Genomic DNA, 25,002 nt, shown 5'->3' with positions numbered 1-25,002 from the left:
AGGGGCAGATGAGATCTTTTCCCAGGCTTTGGCGAACATCCTTAGCCTGCCACCTACTTAATGCCTGGCGTCATTGACCGGGTTTGGAAGTGGATTTGGGGTTAAATAGGAACCCCCTCCCGCTCCCTCTGGAGGACTGCCATCTACCGGTGCAGTCTTTCCTCTTCTGGTCCGGTCTATTTCTCCTTTTGATTCCGAAAGGACAGACGTTGCTGATAAAATTTTGATTCTGAAGGAAATCCTTTGTCTGATTGTCACGGCTGAGGATGGGGGAAACCCTCAGCCGTGCGATGAAGGAAGATGGTCGCTGCTTGACCAGGACAACAGGATTAGGGAGCAGGTCCCCTCCTATCGTGTCCCTAACCTGACCCTAACTCCTAGCTGCATGGGCCGACCTTTAAGGTAGGAGGACCCATGCTCAGGAACCTCGGATCCCTAACTCACCCTCCGTCCGGTCCCTGGGCTAGGAGTCAGGGTAAGACAGCCCGTTCCTTCTAGACACTGAGGAACAGGGGTCTCACTGGCCAAGCTGCAAGGGAAGGGGAAACACCAACAGTCTTATAGATATGGCAGGTGAACTAACTAGTTCCACCTACCTGCCACAGCCTTGCAGTTTGTGGATCTGGGTTTCTGTGCGTGGATGTGTGGTTGCTGGGTTCTTCTCAGGTTGTGTCGACATCAGCCTGCCAGCACAGGGATCCAGTCAGCAAGGCTGTGGCAGGTAGGTGGAACTAGTTAGTTCACCTGCCATATCTATAAGACTGTTGGTGTTTCCCCTTCCCTTGCAGCTTGGCCAGTGAGACCCCTGTTCCTCAGTGTCTAGAAGGAACGGGCTGTCTTACCCTGACTCCTAGCCCAGGGACCGGACGGAGGGTGAGTTAGGGATCCGAGGTTCCTGAGCATGGGTCCTCCTACCTTAAAGGTCGGCCCATGCAGCTAGGAGTTAGGGTCAGGTTAGGGACGCGATAGGAGGTGACCTGCTCCCTAATCCTGTTGTCCTGGTCAAGCAGCGACCATCTTCCTTCATCGCACGGCTGAGGGTTTCCCCCATCCTCAGCCGTGACACTGATGCCTTCTCTAAAATGTCCTCAAGGACTGACCCGAACAGCTTATCCCCCTCACACGGAATGGCGCATAGCCTACTCTTTGAGCTGGCGTCACCGGACCAAGATCTAAGCCATATAGCTCTTGTGGAATTGGAGTGGGCTGAGGATCTAACAGATCTTCACCAGATCTGCAGATGCATCTGACAAGAAATTACAGGCTTGTTTTAGAGTAGGTATTGAGGCCAGGATCTCTTCCCTTGGAGTCCCTACTGCCAGGTGTTCTTCAAGCTGATTTAGCACTACTGACAGGGATATTGATGTGCATGTAGCAGCTATACTGGGCCTAAGCATGGCTGTGTTGGTCTCCCACGCATGCTTTAATAGCCCCTCGCATTTCTTATCCATGGGATCTTTTAGCAGGCCCATGTCCTCAAAGGGAAGAGACGTCTTTTTAGATATTCTGGCGACAGGCGCATCAATCTTAGGGCTCTTTCACACCTGCGTTCTTTTCTTCCGGCATAGAGTTCCGTCGTCGGGGCTCTATGCCAGAAGAATCCTGATCAGTTTTATCCTAATGCATTCTGAATGGAGAGAAATCCGTTCAGGATGTCTTCAGTTCCGGAACGTTTTTTGGCCGGAGAAAATACCGCAGCATGCTGCGCTTTTTGCTCCGGCCAAAAATCCTGAACACTTGCCGCAAGGCCGGATCCGGAATTAATGCCCATTGAAAGGCGTTGATCCGGATCCGGCCTTAAGCTAAACGTCGTTTCGGCGCATTGCCGGATCAGATGTTTAGCTTTTTCTGAATGGTTACCATGGCTGCCGGGATGCTAAAGTCCTGGCAGCCATGGTAAAGTGTAGTGGGTAGCAGGGGAGCAGCATACTTACCGTCTGTGCGGCTCCCGGGGCGCTCCAGAGTGACGTCAGGGCGCCCCAGGCACATGGATCACATGATCGCATGGCACGTCATCCATGCGCATGGGGCGCTCTGACGTCATTCTGGAGCGCCCCGGGAGCCGCACGGACCAAGTATACCGCTCCCCCGCTCCCCACTACTACTATGGCAACCAGGACTTTAATAGCGTCCTGGCTGCCATAGTAACACTGAACGCATTTTGAAGACAGATCCGTCTTCAAATGCTTTCAGTTCACTTGCGTTTTTCCGGATCCGGCGTGTAATTCCGGCAAGTGGAGTACACGCCGGATCCGGACAACGCAAGTGTGAAAGAGGCCTAAGTCGTATTGTCCCACAGAACTGAATCCTCCTCAGTAAATAGTTATTTCCTCTTAAAGGAGGCAGAGATTAAATTATTTTTCTCAGGATCTTCCCATTTTTTTTTAATCAATGATTTAATATTACTATGGACAGGAAAGACTCCTTTTCTTCTCCCCCAGCCCCTGGAACATTGTCCTGCACGGACTGAGGCTCCTTAGTCTCTTCAATTTTCATTGTGGCCCTAATGGTCCTTAACAGCCTTTCAGTCTCTTCTGGGCTACAAAGGGGTCTCCCTGATTCCTCAGAGGATTCGGTTTTCTCAAGGGATACTACTTCTCCCTCCTCAGAGTCGGGCTCCGGCTGCTGGTCTGACGCCTGAGATCTTTGCGAGGTGGAGGGCTGAGGAGAACACGGAGGGAGTCTTGTATCAATTGCTGATTTCACCTCTTTAATCACATCACAGATTGGTTCAAGAAGAGAGGGAGATTCCTCTGCCACCATCTTGTCCGTACATTTAGGACACAGTGACTTCTTGGATTTAGAGGGTAGGCATTTTCTGCACATCTTTTCTTAGATAAAGATTCCCCAGATCTTCTCGTGCTGGTGTCCTTGCTCTGAAAGATATTTAAATCCTTTTCAGGGCTTTATAATAGGGCTACTCTATACACCAGCACCACACCAGTGAGAGAATAGCATGTGCTCTCCCCCCCTAGACAGGGTCAAATAAAAACAGGAAGGAGGCTTACCGGGCTCTCGGCAGCAGGATCCACAGGTTTACGGGCCTCAGGAGATTCCACAGGAGCCGACATGTCACTGAAGTGAAGCAGGACGCTGAACTCCGCGCTCCAAGCCCTATATCCGCCAGTCCTCTGACGTCACCGGAAGTGACGCTGAGGACTGGCAACTTTAACTTCCGCCTGTGTGCGCGCGCGCGATCCCTCATTCCCATAGTAAGCCAGGGAACGGAAGCCTGTTGCTGCCTTCTCAGAAGGACTTATGCCTAAGAAACGGGGACAGGTTTGTTAACCCCCGACCTCTGCACGGCCCTCCCGGATAGGGCAAGTCTCCAGGCAGTGCTCGAACCCCCACCGTAGCAGGAGCAGCTTCCACGCGATCCCGAGGACAGGAAACAAACTGAAGCGGGTAAGGGGAGGGGGCCTTTTAAACCTGGGCTTATACGTTGTTTCCTGTCCTGGGGAGGCAGGGACACCCTCCTGGAGTGCAGTTGTGGAGGCACTGGGGAAAAATTCCATATATTCTTATCTGTATTCTGTGAGATTAAATACTTTCAATGTTACAAAACATTATCACTTGATACAGCGGAACAGTTCCATTATACTCATCACTACTGGAATACCAATCACTATAATAGTATTCTCTACCCACAGATTATATCTATATATTCATATCATGTCCTTATAATTTTTACCATCACTTTTTGGAGTATTGTAATTAATTTATCCCAATCACTGGACCTTGAATCATCTCCTATAGCACTGGACTCCACATTTTTTTTCATTGCTTTTTTTGTAATAACACACAATCACTGAACCAAATCCCTGTATAAGGACGTATTGTATCATAATTAACTGATCTGGAATATTTACATTTTTTTATATAACTACTGTAATAAATATTATATTTTAGCAATTTTACATATGAAATTTTTCTATAAATCAGACCCCATCTAATATATTCCAGTGGCCAAAATATCTAACCAATTGGTCCCTGGGATATATATCCTTGTACAATATATTGGTACAGTTCTGGATGATAGCATGCCTACTATACAAAATTAATCACATCCTGCCTGTCAGAATGACCGCACTGTAATACAGGAGTATTATACTGCATGCAAAAAAAATATAATTTTTTTTTTCCATACATAGAAAAGTGATCACATAATTGGCATTACTGCAACCAATACAACTGGATTTATTAAAATGCTCATTTAAAAAGGTATTTTTTTCTGGGGGGGGGGGGGGGTGATATACATATTGATGGCCTATCCTCTGGAAAGGCCATCAATATCAGTAAAAGATGATAAAAAAAAAATAGATCTATCTATCCTGACCCACATAGTAAAGTTAACATGTCATTATTACCGCACAGTAAACACTGAAAAAACAATGGCATAATTGAGTTTTTTTGTTTGCACTGTTGCTCCCTAAATTTTGTAAGAGGTTTATGATCCATTAGATGGTGGGATACATCACTAACTACTATGTGAGGTGGCCACTGGATCTCTAACACAGTATTGTCTGTATAGCCTAGTTAACCCAAGGTCCCTTGAAGAACCAGCTAGGCACTGGAGAAACGTGTCAGATGTTCAAATCTTGGGATCCAACCTGTGGTAGTTGGGCATTACATGAGGTTTATTGTAGGGGCATTAAGGGCTTAGCCACCGAGAATTGGGGTCGCCCTTTTCGGGTCGGGTGTTCCGCTTGTAGGCAGGGGCAGTGAAGGGACGTATAGGGATAGCAGACCCAACTTCACTTTGGACCCCACTTCTCTACAAAAGCAGCCCTAATGCAGTGGAACCACATTAATCAAGAAATCAAGTGATGGGAAAGAAAAAAAATATCCTATTGGTAGAACTGCGAGTACAGAAGGGCCGGACACAGTGTCCTGACTACAGCATAATAGTCATTTACCTAAATAATGACCCTTATTCAATACGGTAGTGCCTTTAGTATATGAAATATTAAGTGACATTGTGGGAGTTTAGCATTTTTTTTTTTTTGCGATATTTATTAAAGGTTGTTTTAATAGGGGTTTATAATTTTGTTCTGTGATACTGCTTTGAAACCTCTGACAACTAGTAACAGAGCCTTTCCCTTTAGTCATCTTTGATACTCTTTGAATGTAGTGATATTCATGGTAATTTAGTTAGTGAGCATATACAGGACTTTATTGTTCTAGTTATCAGAACTAAACCGGAGGCCTAAGGGCTAAGGCAACGGTACTGTACACTGAAGACCTTTAGGAGGGGCCAGGAAGCTAGAAAGTATAAGCTTCTATGTAAGAGCCGAGCTGCTCTGATGACTTCTGTTGGGCAAGATGTCTTGTAACAATCACATGGGCGTTAGCCAAATGCCGCGTTAGGAACTTGTTGATGGGTAGACCTCTCATTCTTTAACAGCTAGCATTTGTTACTTTACCCTGTATGTGATCTGCTTGAATATATACATATGTGTTTTATAATGGTTTAGTAAACTTTATACACCATAGCCTTGTCAAGCCCAATTTATTCCCGCTCTCAGAATTCACTGCAAATCAGTGCTGCTGGTTCCAACCTGTAACATAAATGTGACCTCATTGCAAACTGCTAGCAATTCATTCATAAACAGCTAGTAGGAATAATAGAGGGCTTCCACAACATAATCTCATAATAGATGCTTTAGATGTGTCATTAAGGGGAATGCAAGCGCATACAAAACAGCCAGCCAGCAGAGGTGGACCTGAACCTATCAATGGGTGGAAATTGAGCACAAGTTACCTGAAGACTTCTAGGCCCCAGCCGGCAAGTCCTGTGAAAATTCGAGGTGCCAAGTCACGGGCTGGATTAATGGGGTATCCACAGTTGAAGCCCATAGAGAGACCAACTAGGAGAACTACAAGACCAATGACAAATGGCTGAAGTCCTCGGGGGGCTGCATTATTGTCTTCATCAATGACGGCCAAAATGCAGATCATCAAGGCAGCAGTGGCAATCACCTGAGGCAGAAGACGTAGAAACAATATAACCCAGACCATAATCCCTATGGTGATAAACAGGTGACACAAGTACAGGTGTTCGTGATGTATAGGCTAGTTTCACACATGTGGCAGAGCATGCAAAGTTCTTCTGCTGGAATTCTCCAGATGCTGCCGTTCACCTCTGGAGCCCATTGACTAATGGGTACGAGGAGGGATCCAGCCGCTCCCCGATGTTTGTGCGGTGATTCTGCCAGACAAAACCTGTTGCAAGCAGCAATACTTATCCAGCTGAATCCCAGCATAAATGCCGGGGAGCACTCAGATTCACACCAGATCAGCCCCTCGCTCCTCAAAGGGGTTTTCCAAACTATAAAACATGCCCTCATAGATTATACTTACCCCACTCCCCAGCACCCATGTCACTTCTGATACCCGCGCGGTCACCCCTGCATCTCCCCATTGCACACATCAAAACATCTGGGTGCAGCCAATAGAAGGCCCCAACAGGGACAAGCCTTCCAGTCAAGGACTGTCATTAGCTGCTCCCCTCCCCCAAAGCTGGAGAATCACTATTGACAATAGTTCATATGATCCTGACCTCACAGCTGAATTTCAGTTGGGCTATCCTTGACGCCTAATATTTTATTTTTTTCCAGCTGCCATGACTGTTAAGCATTGTCTGGTTCATCTAGTGATTGGTTTTTAAGTACCTTTCTCACATATGGCTGTAGACTGCTTCAAGCTGAAAAGGAGATGAGGGAGGAGCATTATAAGGAGGGGCCTGGCACCTGTTCTCCACCAGTCAGCTTGCTGGCTGTGTTCTTAGGGATATTGATTGGCTAAGAGTAGACCAGGGTCGCCCTGCAAGGCTCCTCCTTTCATGTCCATTTCAGTTGGATGCAGACATCACAGGCTCTGAGCGCAGAGGCTCTTATACATTAAAGGAATTACATTTTAGGCTGCTTAGATTTAAATTTGTGTTCCCCAGTTTTCCAGAATAGTCCAACATGAAATCAGATCTTACCTGATCTGAGAGTCCATTGATCACACTCAGATGTTCTGATGGGTAGGAAGCAAATATCCCAGCAGTCGCCTGTGGTCCATACACTGTCCAGTTGCCACCACTGTATACATGAAGGGCGTCTAAATTGTATCAATGCGAGACAAACGGGTAGATAAGCAAAATACAGGGGTCTCAGAGGGAAAGCGCAAAGCAGTACAGAAGGTGGGGTCAATTTTAACTTGAGATTCAAACCAGTTTTCCTTAAAGGGATTGGGTCACCAGTAAATGTTATGTTGATCTACCATATTGACAGCACCCGGAGAAGACCAGGGAGCGGTGAGTAATACCAGCCCTACACTCACTGCTCTAACTGTACTGAGACCTTCCATAATGGAAGGTCTCAGTCTTTGCTTTATAAACAAACAGATTTCAATAGGCACCATGTAATCGAAATCGAATACTGGTTGTGGGATTTCCTTGACAATTTCTGGGGGTGTAAGCAGTAGTCAAACGGATTAACTTATTTTTGGGAGGATCCTTCTGATATAAGGGTATTGTAAAAAGTTCTGTACCCAAGCTGCTTTAGAAGGGTCTCCCAAAAGTTAGGTTGTAAACTATATGGTGTTGCTTAAACGCATTAGATTTGCCACCTCTGGGACACGCCACGAATAGAGCGCATGCCACTCATGTGCAGCATCCTTGCCATTCACTGCAATGGATCTTTCAAAAATAGCTGATCCAGCTACCTTTTTGGGGGGGGGATTCCCCCTCCCCTTGACAAGTATGTACGCAGTCCTCCCTAGGGCATTCACATGTGCTTACTATTGGATTTGCTCACCAAAATAAAGGATTTCTGTAATATTTTATTGTAAAATATGCCTTTTTTGCGCCAAAATAGAGTTTGTCCTTTACCTTGTCTTTAAACGTCTAGGGGGAAACATGATTAACCTGTACAAATATATCAATGGGCCATACAAAAATACGGTGAAAAACTGTTCCATCTAAAATGCCCTCAAAAGACAAGGGGACACTGCCTCCAACTGGAGAAGAAAAAGTTCAGTCTCCAGAAGAGTCAAAGCTTCTTTACTCTAAGAACTGTGAATCTGTGGAATAGACTTCCTCAGGATGTGGTCACAGCAGGAACAGTGGACAGTTTTAAAAGGGTTTAGATGAATTATTGAAAGTAAATTACATTAACGTATATGCAAACGTGTAGAAATCAGAGTCTGTTCCTTCTGGGATTTGAGTCCCCATTTATCCCTTGGTTGAACTTGATTGACTCATGTCTTTTTTCAACTGTATTAACTACGTAACTTTGTAAACTTCCGACTGGTTAAAGGGGTTCTCCAGGAATTAACAAAAAAAACTTGGGCTACTTTCACACTAGCGGCAAGGAACTCTGGCAGGCTGTTCCGATGCTGCTGCTAGTGCACGCATGCCCCCGGACTACCGGTCCGGCCCCATTGACTATAATGGGGGCAGGGCAGAGTTCCGGTGACAGCACGGCAGCGCATGCCGAGAGGCGGCCAGAATAAAAGTACTACATGTAGTACTTTTATTCAGGCCGCCTCTAGGCATAAGCTGCTGGAACTCTGCCCAATTATAGTCAATGGGGCTGGAGAGGTAGTCCGGGGGCACACGTGCCCTAGCGGCAGCAGCCTGCCGGAGTTCCTTAAGGCTAGTTCCACACTAGTGGAAGTTACTTTATTATAAATATATTCCTAAATACCTTTCATTAATTATAATTGCTCCTCAGACAAAACGAGCCATCAGGGGAAACAAAATGGCTGCCATCCTATTAGTACACACAAAACCTGTCCTAATCACACAGCAGGACAAGTTACTTCACAACACTGAGCTAAAGATCTGCCTTATCCTCCTCTCTGCTCTACTTGTCAGGTATTATGATCCAGAATACACCTGAATCCATGTAGGAATCAAGGTCATGAGGAGACAAAGTACCGAGAGGATGGACAGGACAGACTGCATACAAGAGCTGCTGCTCATTAGCCACATCCCACCTCTTCTCTGTACTTCAGGTCTCCTCATGAACTCTATTCCTACAGAGATTCAGCTAAAGATCTTAGCAGTATTCAGGATCATAACCCCTGACAAGCAGAGGAGGATGAGGCAGCTCTTTACTGCAGTGTTGTGAAGTAACTTGTCCTCCTGTGCGATTAGGACAGGTTTTGTGTGTGCACGCTAATAGAACGGCAGCCATTTTATTTCTTCTAATGATTGCTCCCTAGACAAAATAAACCATTATACCTAACGAAAAGTATTTGGGAATACATTTATACTAAAGTAATATTGAAGTATTTTCATTTTCTTAATTCCTGGAGAATCCCTTCAAAAAGAAAAACAATTCTTACCAAAATACAGAGCAAATACCAGGCTGGCACCAACAAAACAGCCGAGGAATTGTGCCAAGCAGTAGACTAGCATCAGCCTCCCGGACATCTTCTGGAGGAGGAACATTGATAGTGACACCGCTGGATTGAGGTGGGCACCTGGAAGATGAAACGGTAATTAGGGACCAAAGAGCCACCAATACAGGTCGCGGCATCCCATGAATGAGAGCTGCAGATGTGGAGCACTGCATTAGAAAAAACTACTATAAGTAGTGATGAGCGAGTCGAAGTCCACAAAGTGAACGTCAATCCGAATTTCAGGATAAATTTGTTTCGCCGCGAAGCCGAATTGCCTCGTGCTTTGTGGTAGCGAATAGATTTAAACTGAAATAGCGCAAAACAAAAAAAATAAAAAATACACAACTTACCTGACCCATTTGCTCGCACTGGGCCGACTGATGCCATCTTGCTTTAAGATCTTGGCCAAAATCCCGTGCACAGCGATTATGTCACCCAGCATGACGACATCTCGGACCAGCCCGCCACGAGCAAATGGATCAGGTAAGTTTTTTTTTATTTTTGTTTTACTCCAGATTATAACTATCAGATGCCGCTTTCTATGCATGCCTATACTGTACATGTATGACATTGTGCAGTAAAGGGAATATTCCATGAATAATGTAAAAAATTTAATATCGGACATAACCTCTTTCTAACAAAGCTAGAACCAGCCCCGTACCTCACATGGATCCAGAGATTGCTACAATTGCCTATACTTATATCAGCCTGACAGCTTAAGTGGCGTGTCCTTCATGCTGCAGCTCTCTCCCCATCTCAGCTCACAGGGCAGTTGAATGATAGAACTGAGCAGGTGCTACCACCTTGAAAAGGCATAAATAATAATAAATAATAAATAATCTATACAGATTCGTTTTATTAACTCAGCAGCTATACTAAACCTTTAAATATATGCAACACAGAAGTATTCAGATCCAGGTTTGAAGACTGTAGAATACTTTTTGTGGGACAATATTTCCCATAGGCTTTCATGCAACAATTAGAGGATTTAGCAGAAACATTGCAAATAAAATAATATAATAACCTATGGGCAACACCAGTCTATAGATCTAGTGCGTTAGGCCGTTGCAATTTGCGGTCCCCAATGCATGGGCACTATCCGTGTGGCTGCCGCGACAGATCTACACCCATTCAACTTAAATGGGTCCATGATATGTCTGGAAAAAAGAAGTAAATTTTTAGAACAAATAAAAAAAAAAAAAATTGGGCGGTGAAGAGGCACGAAGAGAAACCCCATAGTGCTTCTGTGCCTCCATTCCGCACCACTCCTTTCAAGTGCAGTGAGAAGGGGCGGATTAAGTGCATGATAGGCCCGGGGCTTTCTACTCAACTCAGGGCCCCCCCCCCCCCCCCTCCATTTTAGGTTTTTTTTCTGTATGAAGAGGCTGCGGTGCTTCGTAAGCGTCAGTCTCTTCCTAGGCCATAGGACATCACATTCATCATTCTCATGGTCTAGGTGCAGCTCTGTCCCATCTGAGTGATTAGGTCTGAGCTGTAATACCAAGGGCAGTGCCATCAAATGGACAGCGCTGCGCTTGGTAAGGAGCATCGCGGTCTCCTCAAACAGCTGATTGGTGGGGGTGCCAGGAGTCAGACCCCCATCTCATAACTGAGTACAGATGTCATAGATGTTACCTGCAGTCCTATGTAACATGACATCTCCTGTCATGTAGACCTTCTCTTTCCTCTTCTCCTCCGTTTGACCCAGACCGCCATGACTAATTCTTTCAGCCGCATCTCGTCTCTACAGAGTTTGTTACAGACATGTTAGAGTTCTCTTAATTGGGGTTATATATCAAACTGGTGTAAAGTAGAACTGGCTTAGGTGCTCATAGCAACCAATCAGATTCCACCTTTCATTTTCCAAAGGAGCTGTGAAAAATGAAAGGTAGAATCTGGTAGCTATGGGCAACTAAGCCAGTTCTACTTTACACCAGTTTGATACATTACCCCAAAGGTCCCTATAGTGTCTACAGCTATTATGTCCCCTAGAGTGTCCCCAGTAATAATAACACCCCATATTGTGCTCCAGGTAATAATGCCTGTATAGTGGCCGCAAAAATAATGTTCCCTAATAGAAACGCCCCCACACTGCCCCCATATAGTAATTTCCCCCACACTGCCTCCCATGTAGCAATTCCCCCCCACACAAAGTAATTTGCCACCCACACTGTCCCATCAAGTAATAACCCCACACACTGCCCCCATTAGATAATTTGCCCCGACTGCCATCCATTAAGTAATTTGCCCCCCACATTATTAATTCCCCCATGGTAGTAATTTGCCCCCCACTGTCCCTTCAGTGATATTTTCCTGTGCCCCCCAAAGTTGGCACAAAAAAAATTAAAATTAAAATAAATGCTAATACTTACCCGTGTCCCAGTCGGCACTCACTCGTCAATGGTGCAGGCGCACTGTGTCCGGGCACAGGCGTAGCACGATGACGTCATCACGCCCGCGTCGGGATTTTACTACCGCATAGGCTTCAGGCAGTGATCTGTGGCGGGGCAGGGAACTATGCGCTCCCATGCCCAGCCGTTGTTTGGGTCGGCGTTGGGGCCCCCCAGCGATGCCGGGCCCAGGGCAACCGGCCCAAACGCCCCAATTATAATCCGCCACTGGCATTGAGCAAATGGCCGGTGCCCGCATATTGCAGACCCGCTGGTTGCAGTGCCGTTTGCATGAGGCCTTAAGTTTTTAAAGAACCACTTTTATTTTACATATATTATGAACTAAATAGCCAAGGGCCAAATCTGAAGAGGCAGAGCGCCTCAAACCAGTCTAATTTTATAGTTTTAAATCTTTTTTTATATGCACTTCGATGTGTGGACAGCGCAGTGCGGTGAGACTCTGCCCCTCTGTCTCTGCAGAGCCAGGCATGAGGGGAAATGCGGGATTCATCAGGAAAATCATATCCGAGAAGGAATCAAATAAAACAGTTATACACAAGGTATACACAAAAGCCTCTATCTTATTCTTTAATAATGAGCCATCCTGCACTTTTGCTCTCTGGTATGAAAACGGAACGGAATGCATCTTGGAGCACTCCGTTCAGTTACGTTTCGTCCTGATTGACAATGAATGTGGACAAAACTGAAGCGTTTATTTCCGGTATTGAGACCCTATGATGGATCTTAATACCAGAAAATATTAACGGTAGTGTTAAAGTAGCCTACGTAATGTATGTACACAGTGACTGCACCAGCAGAATAGTGAGTGCAGCTCTGGAGTATAATACAGGATGTAACTCAGGACCAGTACAGGATAAGTAATGTAATGTATGTACACAGTGACTGCACCAGCAGAATAGTGAGTGCAGCTCTGGAGTATAATACAGGATGTAACTCAGGATCAGTACAGGATAAGTAATGTATGTACACAGTGACTGCACCAGCAGAATAGTGAGTGCAGCTCTGGAGTATAATACAGGATGTAACTCAGGATCAGTACAGGATAAGTAATGTATGTACACAGTGACTGCACCAGCAGAATAGTGAGTGCAGCTCTGCAGTATAATACAGGATGTAACTCAGGATCAGTACAGGATAAGTAATGTAATGTATGTACACAGTCACTGCACCAGCAGAATAGTGAGTGCAGCTCTGGGGTATAATACAGGATGTAACTCAGGATCAGTACAGGATAAGTAATGTATGTACACAGTGACTGCACCAGCAGAATAGTGAGTGCAGCTCTGCAGTATAATACAGGATGTAACTCAGGATCAGTACAGGATAAGTAATGTAATGTATGTACACAGTCACTGCACCAGCAGAATAGTGAGTGCAGCTCTGCAGTATAATACAGGATGTAACTCAGGATCAGTACAGGATAAGTAATGTAATGTATGTACACAGTCACTGCACCAGCAGAATAGTGAGTGCAGCTCTGCAGTATAATACAGGATGTAACTCAGGATCAGTACAGGATAAGTAATGTATGTACACAGTGACTCCATTTTTCACAGACATCAGTATGTTAGCGGCAGCACTGTGAATGCAGGTACTACCATACACTGTATGTACATAGGTTTAAACTCGGCAGCTCACCTGAGACTCCAGCGCAGACGTAGGCTCCAGCAGTGACGGCAAAACCAAACGCCATATTGACGCTCAGAAACTGAGCTTTGGCAAAACCACTTAACTCCATCTGAGCCACAGAACCGCAACCAAACAACTGTCAGGGAAAAGAAAATAACGACTTTAATGGTGGCCACATCTACATGCAGATATCTGCACACCTGGGACAAATAATACCCATCACTATGATGAGCATGACCATGCTGACACCATCCCAACAGAAAGGAGTCTGCAGGAAAGTCCCAGAAACCGGTGATCTGCACAGAGGCATCTCACTAGCGCCACCTTGTGGAAGTGACTCCTATGAATCAAAACCTGACTTAACAAATCTTGGGATTTGACAATGGAAAATGCCAAGCCAGATATCTGTCCATACACAGCCGTTTCGGGGTGCTTGCCCCTCATCAGTACAGAGTGGGATTCTGGCTGGCTCCGTGTTGTCTGGATGTAGCTTAGACTAGGGGTACTGAATCTCCTTAAACAGACCAGTCCTGTATGGAGACTTCCTGGAAGTGCTCCATGCTTTCTTTGGGACATAACTCTGCACATTTTCCCATGGAGTACTTCCAGTATCTCCCAAGGAAAGCATGGCGCCCAAGCTGCATCCAAGGCACAGCCCCCAGAATCCTACTCTATACTGACAAGGGGCAGGTGTAATGTCCTGGAGGAGGGGTACTTTGAAGTCTGGACATTTGTGAACATTTGCCCCCCCCGTTTCCTCCATGCAAAGTCATCAACTCCTCACTTTATTTTACTTTAAAGGGTTAACATACATCGGACTGACCTTTTGCATGTCTGGTTTAGCTCTGTTATGTCTGAAAACACTGCTTCCATTGTAACATTATATTTGTTTGTGCAGAGTTTCTCCGCTCCACCCACCATAAGCTGTATCTGAGGGGAGCGGTCAGAGGTGCTCTGCAGTTGGGGACCAGTGCTTAGAGGAGACTCTGCCAGACGACAGATTGGAGACAACTCGGGCCTTTCCTCAGCATAAACCCTTCTCCTGCCCAGGAGGAGATGGGAGAAGCCAGCCCAACGCCGCGCCTGTATTGGTTTTTACCCGTTCCTCCAGTAAAGAAGCCCCCTGGTTCACTGCAGACCCCGACTCTCTGGACTTATTTCCCATTGGGTTCTTTTACACCAGCGTGTCCCTTGTGGGAATCTGGCTCCGTGTGAGCGAGGGATTGTGCGGTCTGGACTACAGAAGCGCACGGCATTGATTATGCTGTCTGCCTCGCCCACACGGAGCACAATTCCCGCAAGGGACACGCTTGTTTGAGGGGGGTGCACCACGCCTTACCATCCCTTCCAGAGAGCAGCTACAGGTGGTGACACCATGACAGTGTCCGGGGGGGCCCAGCGTAGCATTGGGGCCACCTGAAACCAACCACAGTCTGGCTTGGCACATTTCTTTTCTCATGTCTCAAAGCTTGTTAAAAAGTCAGATTTTGACTCCGGTAGCCACTTCCAGAAGGTAGCGCTAGCGAGATACCTGCATGTAGTTTTCCCATGGAGCACTTTTTAAAGGGCATCTGTCAGCAGTTTTGTACCTATGACACTGGCTGACCTGTTACAAGTGCGTTTGGCAGCTGAAGGCATCTGTGTTGGTCCCATGTTCATAGGTGCCCGCGTTGCTGAGAAAAATTAAGTTTTAAATATATGCAAATGAGCCTCTAGGAGCAACGGGGGTGTTACCGTTACACCTAGAGGCTTTGCGCCCGCTGCAATTGCCGAGCACTCCACTTTGACAGGGCCAGTCAGTGTAAGGGCTCATGCACGAGAGTTTTGCGGTCCGTTTTTCTGCATCTTTTTCCTCTGATTCAAGTCCTCTTCCGTTCCATTACTCCACAAAACATATCCGTACGGTTTCTGTATTTGATCTGTTTTTTTTGGGCAGAACGGAAACAGTAAGTTATTAATCACTAAACACATGAGCAATATGGGCTGGGGATAGCATTTCTAAAGTATGGATCCGCAAAATACTGATGAAATATGGATGACCATTGGATGTGTTCCGTGTGCGTTCTGTATTTTTTTTGCGGACCCATTGACTTGAATGGGGCCTCAGACCGTGATTAGCGGACAATAGGACATGCACTATTTTGCGGACCAAATACGGAAAGCACATGGAGTACCTTCCGTTGTTTTTGCGGACCCGTTGAAGTGAACAGTTCCGAAAAAAAAATAAACAGAACGGAAGCGGAAAGAAAAGGTGCATGAGCCCTAAACCTCATCATGCCTGGCCCTGTCAAAATGCAGCGGCAGCAGAGAGGGCAGAGCCTCTAGGTGTAATGGCAACGCCCCCTTTGCTCCTAGAGGCTAATTTACATATATTTAAATATCATTATTCTTAGCAATGCGGGCACATAGGAACATGGGACTAACACAGATGCCTTCAGCTCTCACATATAACAACAGGTCAGCCAGTGTCATAGGGACAAAACTGCTGACAGATGCCTTTAAAGGAGAGCCAGCATCCTGATTAGGGCTCATTCACACGGCTGTATGAAAGGATCCGCACCCGTTCCGCAATTTTGCGGAAGGTCTGCAGATCCATTTATTTCTATGGGCCCTCAAAAGATGCCGACAGCGCACACTGTGCTGTCGGCATCCGTTATTCTGTACTGCGGCTCCGCAGAAAAGATAGAACATGTCCTATTCTTGTCCACAATCCGACAAGAATAGGCATTTTCTATTATGGTTGCGGCCATGCGCGGTCCGCACCTGGCCGGTATCAGTGTTTTGCGGATCCATAAAGCACTACGGCCGTCTGAATGGGCCCTTAAGCAGAATGGGATGAAGACGCAGGCAGTTTGCTACTGACAGAAGCGCAGATAATGTGGTCGGTTGTCGGTGTTTCTGAAGGGAATCCTGGTTTGGTCTGTGTGTCAGTGCTGCACAACTCTGCACAGCTGAGAGTTAATTTAAAGAAATTTTCTGAGAATCTCCTATAAATGATCCGTAAAATACATAAGAAACACAGATGGTGCCGGTGTTGGACAAAAATATAGTACGCTTCTGTGCTAAAACCATGGACCGTGCTCAAACGTCTGCACACACATGAAAGTGAACGGGTGCGCAGCCTGGGGAGAACACAGCAGACGTTAGTGAATCGCAGGCCTCATTCACACGTCAGTGTTCGGTCAGTGATTGAGCCAAAACCAGGACCGGAGCCTCCACAGACATGAGGTATAAGGGAAAGATCTGCACCTGTTCTGTGTTTAGAGCCGCACCTGGTATTGGTTCAAAATCACTGATGTGTGAATGAGGCATAAGGCCTTACACTGCAGTTTTTCCACGCAGAAGAAACACGTAATCCGCAATGTGCGCAGGCAGCCAAATATCATGTACACTTAGTTTTTTCGTTCCGTGCGAAAGCGGACCTGCCACGCAGATTTTGAAATCCACAGTGTGTCAAGTCTTTGTAGGTTTGGTTCTTTTTTCTGCACATTTAACCCTTTTTAATGCAAGGGCGAGATCAGCAGCAGAAACCTGCATGTGCCGCTTACGGTTTTTGGAAACACAGATACAGAACCCACGTGGATACTGTCGCACATTGGATACTGAGGGTTTCTTTTGGGAACCCACTCAAAATTCCTCATCCAGTCCTGAACACGTGAACAAGGCTTCATATCCATCCAGGGTGCACTGGAAGCTCAGCTCCAAAAAGAGGTTCTGCAGCATTCATTATAAGGAGTCCTAATAACATTACATTTCTTTACTTACAATCAATATGACAGTTCCCAAAAACTCAGCCAGCCCACAGCGCACATAGCGATTTTCCGTCCTAAACCTTAATTTGAGCCTTTTCACGAGCAGAGCATAAGCATCCATGTTTCCTGCACCGCCACCATACGTCTGACCTGTTACTGCTGCTGTTGCACTTTATAGCCTCCACCTGCAGAGGGCGCCAACCAGCTCAGAGCCTGATCTAAATGCAGCTGATTTAATTTGCTTCATTAAAGGGAACCTGTCACCATGATTTTGTGCATAGAGCTGGGGGCATGGGCTGCTAGATGGCCACTAGCACATCCGCAGTACCCAGGTCCCATAGCTCTCTGCGCTTTTATTGTATTAAAAAAATGTTTTGATTGATATGCAAATGACCTGATATGAGTCCTGTAGCCGGAGATGAGTCAAGCGGAAAGGAGCCCAGCATGCGCAGTGTCGGCATCATGTTCCAACTACGCATGCGTTAGCTCGCGCATCGCAAGATTTCGGCACTCCAGCTCTGTGACGTCAGCCAGCAAGGAGGAGATTCGGAGGACACGGGGCGGTGCTGGGCTCCTTTCCGCTGGACTCATCTTCGGATACAGGACACATATCAGGTTCATTTGCATATCAATCAAAACGTTTTTTTAACACAATAAAGGCACACAGAGCTATGGGGACTGGGTATTGTGGATGTGCTAGCGACCATCTAGCAGCCCATGTCCCCAGCTCTATGCGCAAAATCATGGTGACAGGTTCCCTTTAACCCATTGATTGACATATCTCTTGCAATAGTCACACGTTAGAACACAGTGTGACGCATTCAGAGCGCCTTCACGCACACACTGCAGATTTTGTGGCAGAAAATTCAGCGACTGCAAATCAGTTACATTCATTTGAATAGGGCGGCAGCGCATGGATTTCTGCAAGCCAAATTAAGGTGAATGGAACTGCATTTTCAGTCGTGGAATTTTCCGCCACCAAAATTTGCCGCGTGTGAAGGCACCCTTAGTCCTCATGCACACGACAGTATTTTTTCACGGTCCACAAAACGGGGTTTAGTTGTTCCGTGATCTGTTTCAGTTTTTTCTTCCGTCCGTGCGTCTTCCGTGATTTTTGGAGGATCACCAGACATGAAGGAAAGTTAAAGAAAAGTCGTTTTGATGTCCGCCTGGCCGTGCGGAGCCAAACGGATCCGTCCTGACCTACAATGCAAGTCAATGGGGACGGATCCATTTGACGTTGACACAATATGGTGCAATTGCAAACGGATCCGTCCACCATTGACTTTCAATGTAAAGTCAGGAGTCCCTATCAGAGTTTTCTCCAATCCGATGGTATATTTTAACTTGAAGCGTCCCCATCCCCATGGGAACGCCTTTATGTTAGAATATACCATCGGATTTGAGTTATCGTGAAAACTCAGATCCGACAGTATATTCTAACACAGAGGCGTTCCCATAGTGATGGGGACGCTTCAAGTTAGAGTATACTAAGAACTGTGTACATGACTGCCCCCTGCTGCCTGGCATCACCCGATCTCTTACAGGGGGCTGTGATCCGCACAATTAACCCCTCAGGTGCCGCACCTGAGGGGTTAATTGTGCGGATCATAGCCCCCTGTAAGAGATCAGGTGCTGCCAGGCAGCAGGGGGCAGACCCTCCTCCCTCCCCAGTTTTAAATTCATTGGTGGCCAGTGCGGCCCCCCTCCCTCCCCTGTATTAAATTCATTGGTGGCCAGTGCGGCCCCCCTCCCTCCCCTGTATTAAATTCATTGGTGGCCAATGCGGCCTCCCCTCTCCCCCTCCTAATTAAAATCCCCCCCATCATTGGTGGCAGCAGAGAGTTCCGATCGGAGTCCCAGTTTAATCGCTGGGGCTCCGATCGGTTACCATGGCAGCCAAGACGCTACTGCAGTCCTGGCTGCCATGGTTACTTAGCAATTTTAGAAGCATTATACTTACCTGCGCTGTCTGTGGCCGGCCGGGAGCTCCTCCTACTGGTAAGTGAAAGGTCTGTGCGGTGCATTGTTTATAGCACAGACCTGTCACTTACCAGTCGGAGGAGCGCCCGGCCGGTCACAGACAGCGCAGGTAAGTATAATGCTTCTAAAATTGCTAAGTAACCATGGCAGCCAGGACTGCAGTAGCGTCCTGGTTGCCATGGTAACCGATCAGAGCCCCAGCGATTAAACTGGGACTGCGATCGGAACTCTCTGGCCGCACTGGCCACCAATGATGGGGGGGTGATTTTAATTAGGGGGGGAGAGGGGGTGCCACACTGGCCACCAATGAATTTAATACAGGGACGGGAGGGAGGGGGGGCCGCACTGGCCACCAATGAATTTAATACTGGGGAGGGAGGGCGGTCTGCCCCCTGCTGCCTGGCAGCACCTGATCTCTTACAGGGGGCTATGATACGCACAATTAACCCCTCAGGTGCGGCACCTGAGGGGTTAATTGTGCGCATCACAGCCCCCTGTAAGAGATGTGAAAACTCAGATCTCAAAAGCTGTTATGCAGACGGATCTGCGGATCCGTCTGTGCGACAGTAGCCTACGGACACGGATCACGGACGAGGATGAGAATCTTGTGTGCCTCCGTGTTTCTTTACGGACCCATTGACTTAAATAGATCCGCGAACCTTTGTCCGTCAAAAAAATAGGACAGGTCATATTTTTTTGACGGACAGGAAACACGGATCACGGACTCGGATGACAAACGGTGCATTTTCCGAGTTTTCAACGGACCCATTGAAAGTCAATGGGTCCGCAGAAAATCACGGAAAACGGAACAACGGACATGGATGCACACAACGGTCGTGTGCATGAGGGCTTACTAAGCTCACCTTTTTTGGCAAAGCCTGTCTGCAATTTGCGCCTGATTTATTAGGCCTGGTTCACACTTGCATTGTTGTTTTCCGGTATTGAGATCTTGCACTGCGTCCTACAAGATCAGCATACTCTTTCTCTGCTGAAATACTCTGTGCTGATAGTGAACCTTCTCCTCCCACTTTGGAACTCTCATTCTGTGACCTCCTACTTACTTCCATTGCCCTCCCCACATCATGACACTGTCAACCCGGCCCTCACATCGCCACATGAATGGACAGGTCACTGCCTCCTACAAGATCAGCACGCTCTTCTTCTGAAACACTCTTTGCTGCGAGTGACCACCTATTACCTACCACTTATCTCTTTTGCCCTCCTCACATCATAACACTGTCATCCCTGTCATCACATCACCTCATGAATGGTCACTGCCTCCTGCAAGATCAGCACACTCTTCCTCAGCTGAAAATCTCTGTGCTGCTAGTGACCTCAATCCTCCCAATTTGTAATTCTCATTCATTTACCTCCCACTTGTCTCCTTTGCCCTCCTTACTTCATGACATTGTCAGCCAGGTACTCACATCATCACATGAATGGACAGGTCACTGCCTCCTACAAGATCAGTACACTCTTCTTCTGAAACACTCTGTGCTGCTAGTAGCCATCTGTTCCCTCCCACTTGTCTCTTTTGCCCTGCTCACATAATGACACTGTCAGCCCTGTCCTCACATCACCTCATGAATGGACAGGTCACTGCCTCCTGCAAGATCAGCACACTCTTCATTTGCTGAAAATCTCTGTGCTGCTAGTGACCTCAATCCTCCCACTTTGTAATTCTCATTCATTTACCTCCCACTTGTCTCCATTGCCCTCCTTAATTCATGAAATTGTCAGCCCGATCCTCACATCACCTGATAAATGGACAGGTCACTGCCCCTTGCAAGATCAGCACACTCTTCCTCCGCTGTTGTCATTATTCCCATTCTCTGGCCACAGGATTTGCCATTCTTGTCCACAGAGGGCACCTTGGAAGGGAAGATTAAGACCGACTGAACACAGTTCTGGGCTTTGGCCTTAGCAAGCCTCTTGGGGTACACCTTTCAATATAGTAGTAAGGATGATGGGAGTTGTTGTTTGTAATCAGTCAATGGCAAGACTGGCGTATTCAGAAACAATGACTCATTTATTAATCAACATGTACAAACAGAGGTTATTAATCGCTGTGTATTCAAGTTCACAAGCCGGGCCCTGAATGATGCCCACGACCTCCACAACATCACCCGGGTAATGTCATCCAGGCACTCGCAACGGGATACATCACAATACACTTTGTGTAGCCCAAATTTATAACAGCCTTGTTCCCATATCCCATTGGGAGGCTGACGGCCGCAAACAATGTGACCACCTGTACCGACCGGATGAACTATTACTTGCTATCTCAGAAACGGCACCACTCTTGCCCATAGGCTGTGTCTGGTATTGCAGCTTCAATGGAAAGGGCCTGCAGTACCAGACTCAGCCTATGGGCAAGAGTGGCACTGTTTCAGATTTTTTTTTTTTATGCAGACCTTTTTTTTTTTTTTTTAACTAATCTTGAACAATCTCTTTAATGCATCCCGTAAAACGGAGGCAACCTGCGTGCTACACCTGAGAACCCCCGTTGTGGTAATAATTTGTAATGAAGGATTTTGTGCTCCTTATAGAGCACCAGGTGTTCCTTCTTTAAGGAATTTGTGTCGGCTCCTGAGACATAGACATACGTTTGCATAGGAGCTGTATACACAAAACGGAGTGCTAAAAAAAAGTGTACATTTCATTGAACTTTAAGGTGGTTGCAGCCATTTTGAAAGCTATCTCACCCCAGTCTAAGGAAAGGAGCCACTTGCTCCTCATTTATCATCAGTGATGGCAAGTTCACCGTGTTCGCCCCCGCGAACACATGCGGGCTGCCATCTTAAATCATAAGTCCGGCGAGGCACAGGTAAGTCCTTACTTGTGCCTGCGCCGCGAGCCGGTCTGAAACAAATGTGGTCACTGGGAGCAGGCAGTTCCGAGAACAGCCCGATAAGGGCCCCCGGTGGCTGTTCTCAGAACTGCCTGCTCCCGGTGACCGCATTTATTTCAGACCGGCGCGCGGCGCAGGCACAGGTAAGGACTTACCTGTGCCTCGCCGGACTTGTGATTTAAGATAGCAGCCCGCATGTGTTCCCGGGGGCGAACACGGCGAACTGGCCATCACTGTTTATCATGCCTCTTGGTAAATATGGCGCATTCAAATTATCAATTTTTTTGAATATTGATTGTACGCCTGGAATTTTGTGCCGTATCCAGGCCTTTTGACTAAAACATGGGCCCTCATTTATTAGTATTAGAAAAACATGTCTACAATTTTTTAAGCCAGAAACAGCGCCATCCCTGTCAGCAGGGTGTGTGTGGTACTGTATCTCAGCACCATGGACAGGTGTGTTGCTGTTTTTGGAAGAAAGCAGCCATGTTTTTCTAGTACTGGACAACCCCTTTAAGCAATTTTTGGCATAAAAGGTGGCAAAAAAGGCGTGTGACAAATTTGAACAAAAAAAGTGGGCGCACATAGTTGCCAACTGTTCGAATTTGGCGGGACTGTCCCTGATTTTTGCACTGTAAGTCCAAAAATGGGTGGTGCTAGCAAAAACCCTGCCCATAAGTGGTTGTTCCTCGGTGGGGCCCGGGCACCTGAAGCGTTGGTAACTATGGGCGTGGTCTCTGAGAAGACTTGGGGCCTTCTTTATCAAAATTGCCTCAAAGAAAAATGGCATGTGTTGCCCATAGCAACCAATCACAGCTCAGCTTTCATGTCTTAAACGGCTGTGGTAAAATGAAATCTGCAATGTGATTGGTTGCTATAGGCAGCAAATAGTTATTTCTTAAAGGGGTTTTACAGGATTACTTTGTTTTTTAACAGACGCGCTCATGTATTTTCTTACCTCGTGTACATCTTCCCCATCCTTTTTTGGATTCCCCTGACCAGTAATCACCCTATAAACCATTTTTGGTCTGGGGGCCACATTGTCACATTGCTCTAGTTCAAAATTTGTCCCAAAAAAATGTGTCAATCTCCGGCGCTCCCATAGAAATTAATGGATGCCTCCATTTCTGACCAGCCGCTCCGTTTTATTTGGGGAAAACTGTGCAAAGCATTTTTTAAAGTGATCTTAAAAAATTTGCTCCTTATTCATTAATGGGGTCATTTATCAAACTGGTGTAACGTAGAACTGGGTTAGTTGCCCATAGCAACCAATCAGATTCTACCCTTTATTTTCCAAAGGGGCTGTCTAAAATGAAAGCTGGAATCTGATTGGTTGCTATGGGCAACTAACCCAGTTCTACTTTACACCAGTTTGATAAATGACCCTATAAGTGTTTAAATTGACACCAAAATAAATAATTAAAAGGAGTTCTCTATTTCGTGACAGTCATCTTGATATATATCATTTATAGTTTCTGGTGAATGGGGCGATAACAGTGAACAACGATTTTAGTTGGAGTGGGCATTTTTTTTCTTTCTTTTATTTGTAATTTTTGTAATCATTAAAAAAAAAATATTATATATATTTTTGCCACATATATCCCCCAAGATCTCTGGTAACGCAACACTTTTTAAAAAAAATTAATTTTTTTCCTTTTTTTTAATTTTATTTCTGTTTTATTATATTTTTTATTTTCCTTTTTTTTTTTAAACATTTTTTAATCTTTCTTTTTTTTACTTATTATTTTAATACATTCTATATATTTTTCACACGATCAGCTGCGTTTCTCTCCAGCGGGAAGGGGACTTCAGTCCACGGCCCTGCGGGCTGCATGCGTTCCATGGCCTGTGGACCGTAAACCCCTGATATATAACCAATCACTCTGGTTCATGTCCATCCTGTATGTAGCACTTCCTGTTGCTGTATCTAACTATACCCATGATGCACTTCACTTGTCTCTGCCACCGCTCCAGCACCGCACCTAACCACGCCCAGGCCATTTATAGCTCCTCCCACTTACCTAGTTACATAGACACTCCCCTATCACTGCCCCGCCCATGGACATAACATCACAGGAAATAAAAAAGAGGTGCAGTGATATGGCCTCACGACCACAACCCAGAACAGTAGAAATATATTACAAAATTGAGGTGACCTTCATAAATGATTATTTTGAAGGATCTTGATGCAAACTAGAAAATCCCTTTAAGACTGGTTTTGATAAAATTGTGTCCATTTATATTAGTTAGATTTATTAATGAGAAAGCCCTGTCTCCTCTACTTAGACTGATGTATGATATGCCAGTCATAGGGTCTGCATAATTGCAAGCCTAATTTTCAGAGACAGTCCCTGCAAATTCGGAGCATTCCAGCATGGTTTGGGTGCATTCCCGGGGTGGGCTCTATTTGTCTCAAATTTGCCAACTGCAAAGTTCATCAGTATGGGGCTATGTGCCCTTCTAGAGTGCGCGTTTTTCTACTAAACGGCACCATTTTAATGTTAAAACTGGCGCGAATGACTTAAAAATTGTGATCCAGTAGAAGACCAATGGCTCGTTCAAAATGGCTGCCTTCATAGTTTACCGGCTATAGGATTGTGTTACCTTATTATTATACTGTTAGAATTAGTCTGACTGTGTTTATATTTTTCAATACTTTGGACAACCTCTTGCGGTAGGCCCTTTAGGGCATTTGATCGTAATAGGAAGGTCCCCAGCTTGGAACAACACATGAACCCAGTCCTTGGGGCACTAAACAAGTGTCGTATGCTTGACTCATGGGAATATCAGTAGTAATACTTCAGGGCATCTGGACTTTTTTTAATATTCTCTTGAAGATATTTCAGTAGTCATCCAGCTGGCTCTTAATTACAATGACTTGTACAAAAAAATCTCCACCATTAAATACTGGTGACTCATGCTTCTTTTTGCGTAATCTGTTCATCATGATCAACACAAAGTCAAGAACCTCATGGAGCAAGAT

At 46.0% G+C, this 25,002-nt stretch overlaps 1 protein-coding gene across 1 annotated transcript in view; it reads right to left on the bottom strand.

Annotated features, from left to right (window-relative positions):
* LOC122931823 (aquaporin-3-like) overlaps positions 1-17,306 on the bottom strand; it is a 28,664-nt gene extending 11,358 nt beyond the window's left edge. The window contains exons 1-5 of the mRNA XM_044285878.1: positions 17,199-17,306; positions 13,443-13,569; positions 9,337-9,474; positions 6,986-7,104; positions 5,762-5,979 (exon numbers count right to left, since the gene is read on the bottom strand). Of these exons, the coding sequence (XP_044141813.1) occupies positions 5,762-5,979; positions 6,986-7,104; positions 9,337-9,474; positions 13,443-13,569; positions 17,199-17,306 (710 nt within the window). The remainder of the gene's footprint in view (positions 1-5,761; positions 5,980-6,985; positions 7,105-9,336; positions 9,475-13,442; positions 13,570-17,198) is intronic.
* Positions 17,307-25,002: the final 7,696 nt, after the last annotated feature.

The sequence above is a fragment of the Bufo gargarizans genome, chromosome 3 (genome assembly GCF_014858855.1).
Source record: "Bufo gargarizans isolate SCDJY-AF-19 chromosome 3, ASM1485885v1, whole genome shotgun sequence".
NCBI lineage: Eukaryota > Metazoa > Chordata > Amphibia > Anura > Bufonidae > Bufo > Bufo gargarizans.
This window is presented reverse-complemented; position numbering and strand designations above follow the sequence as displayed.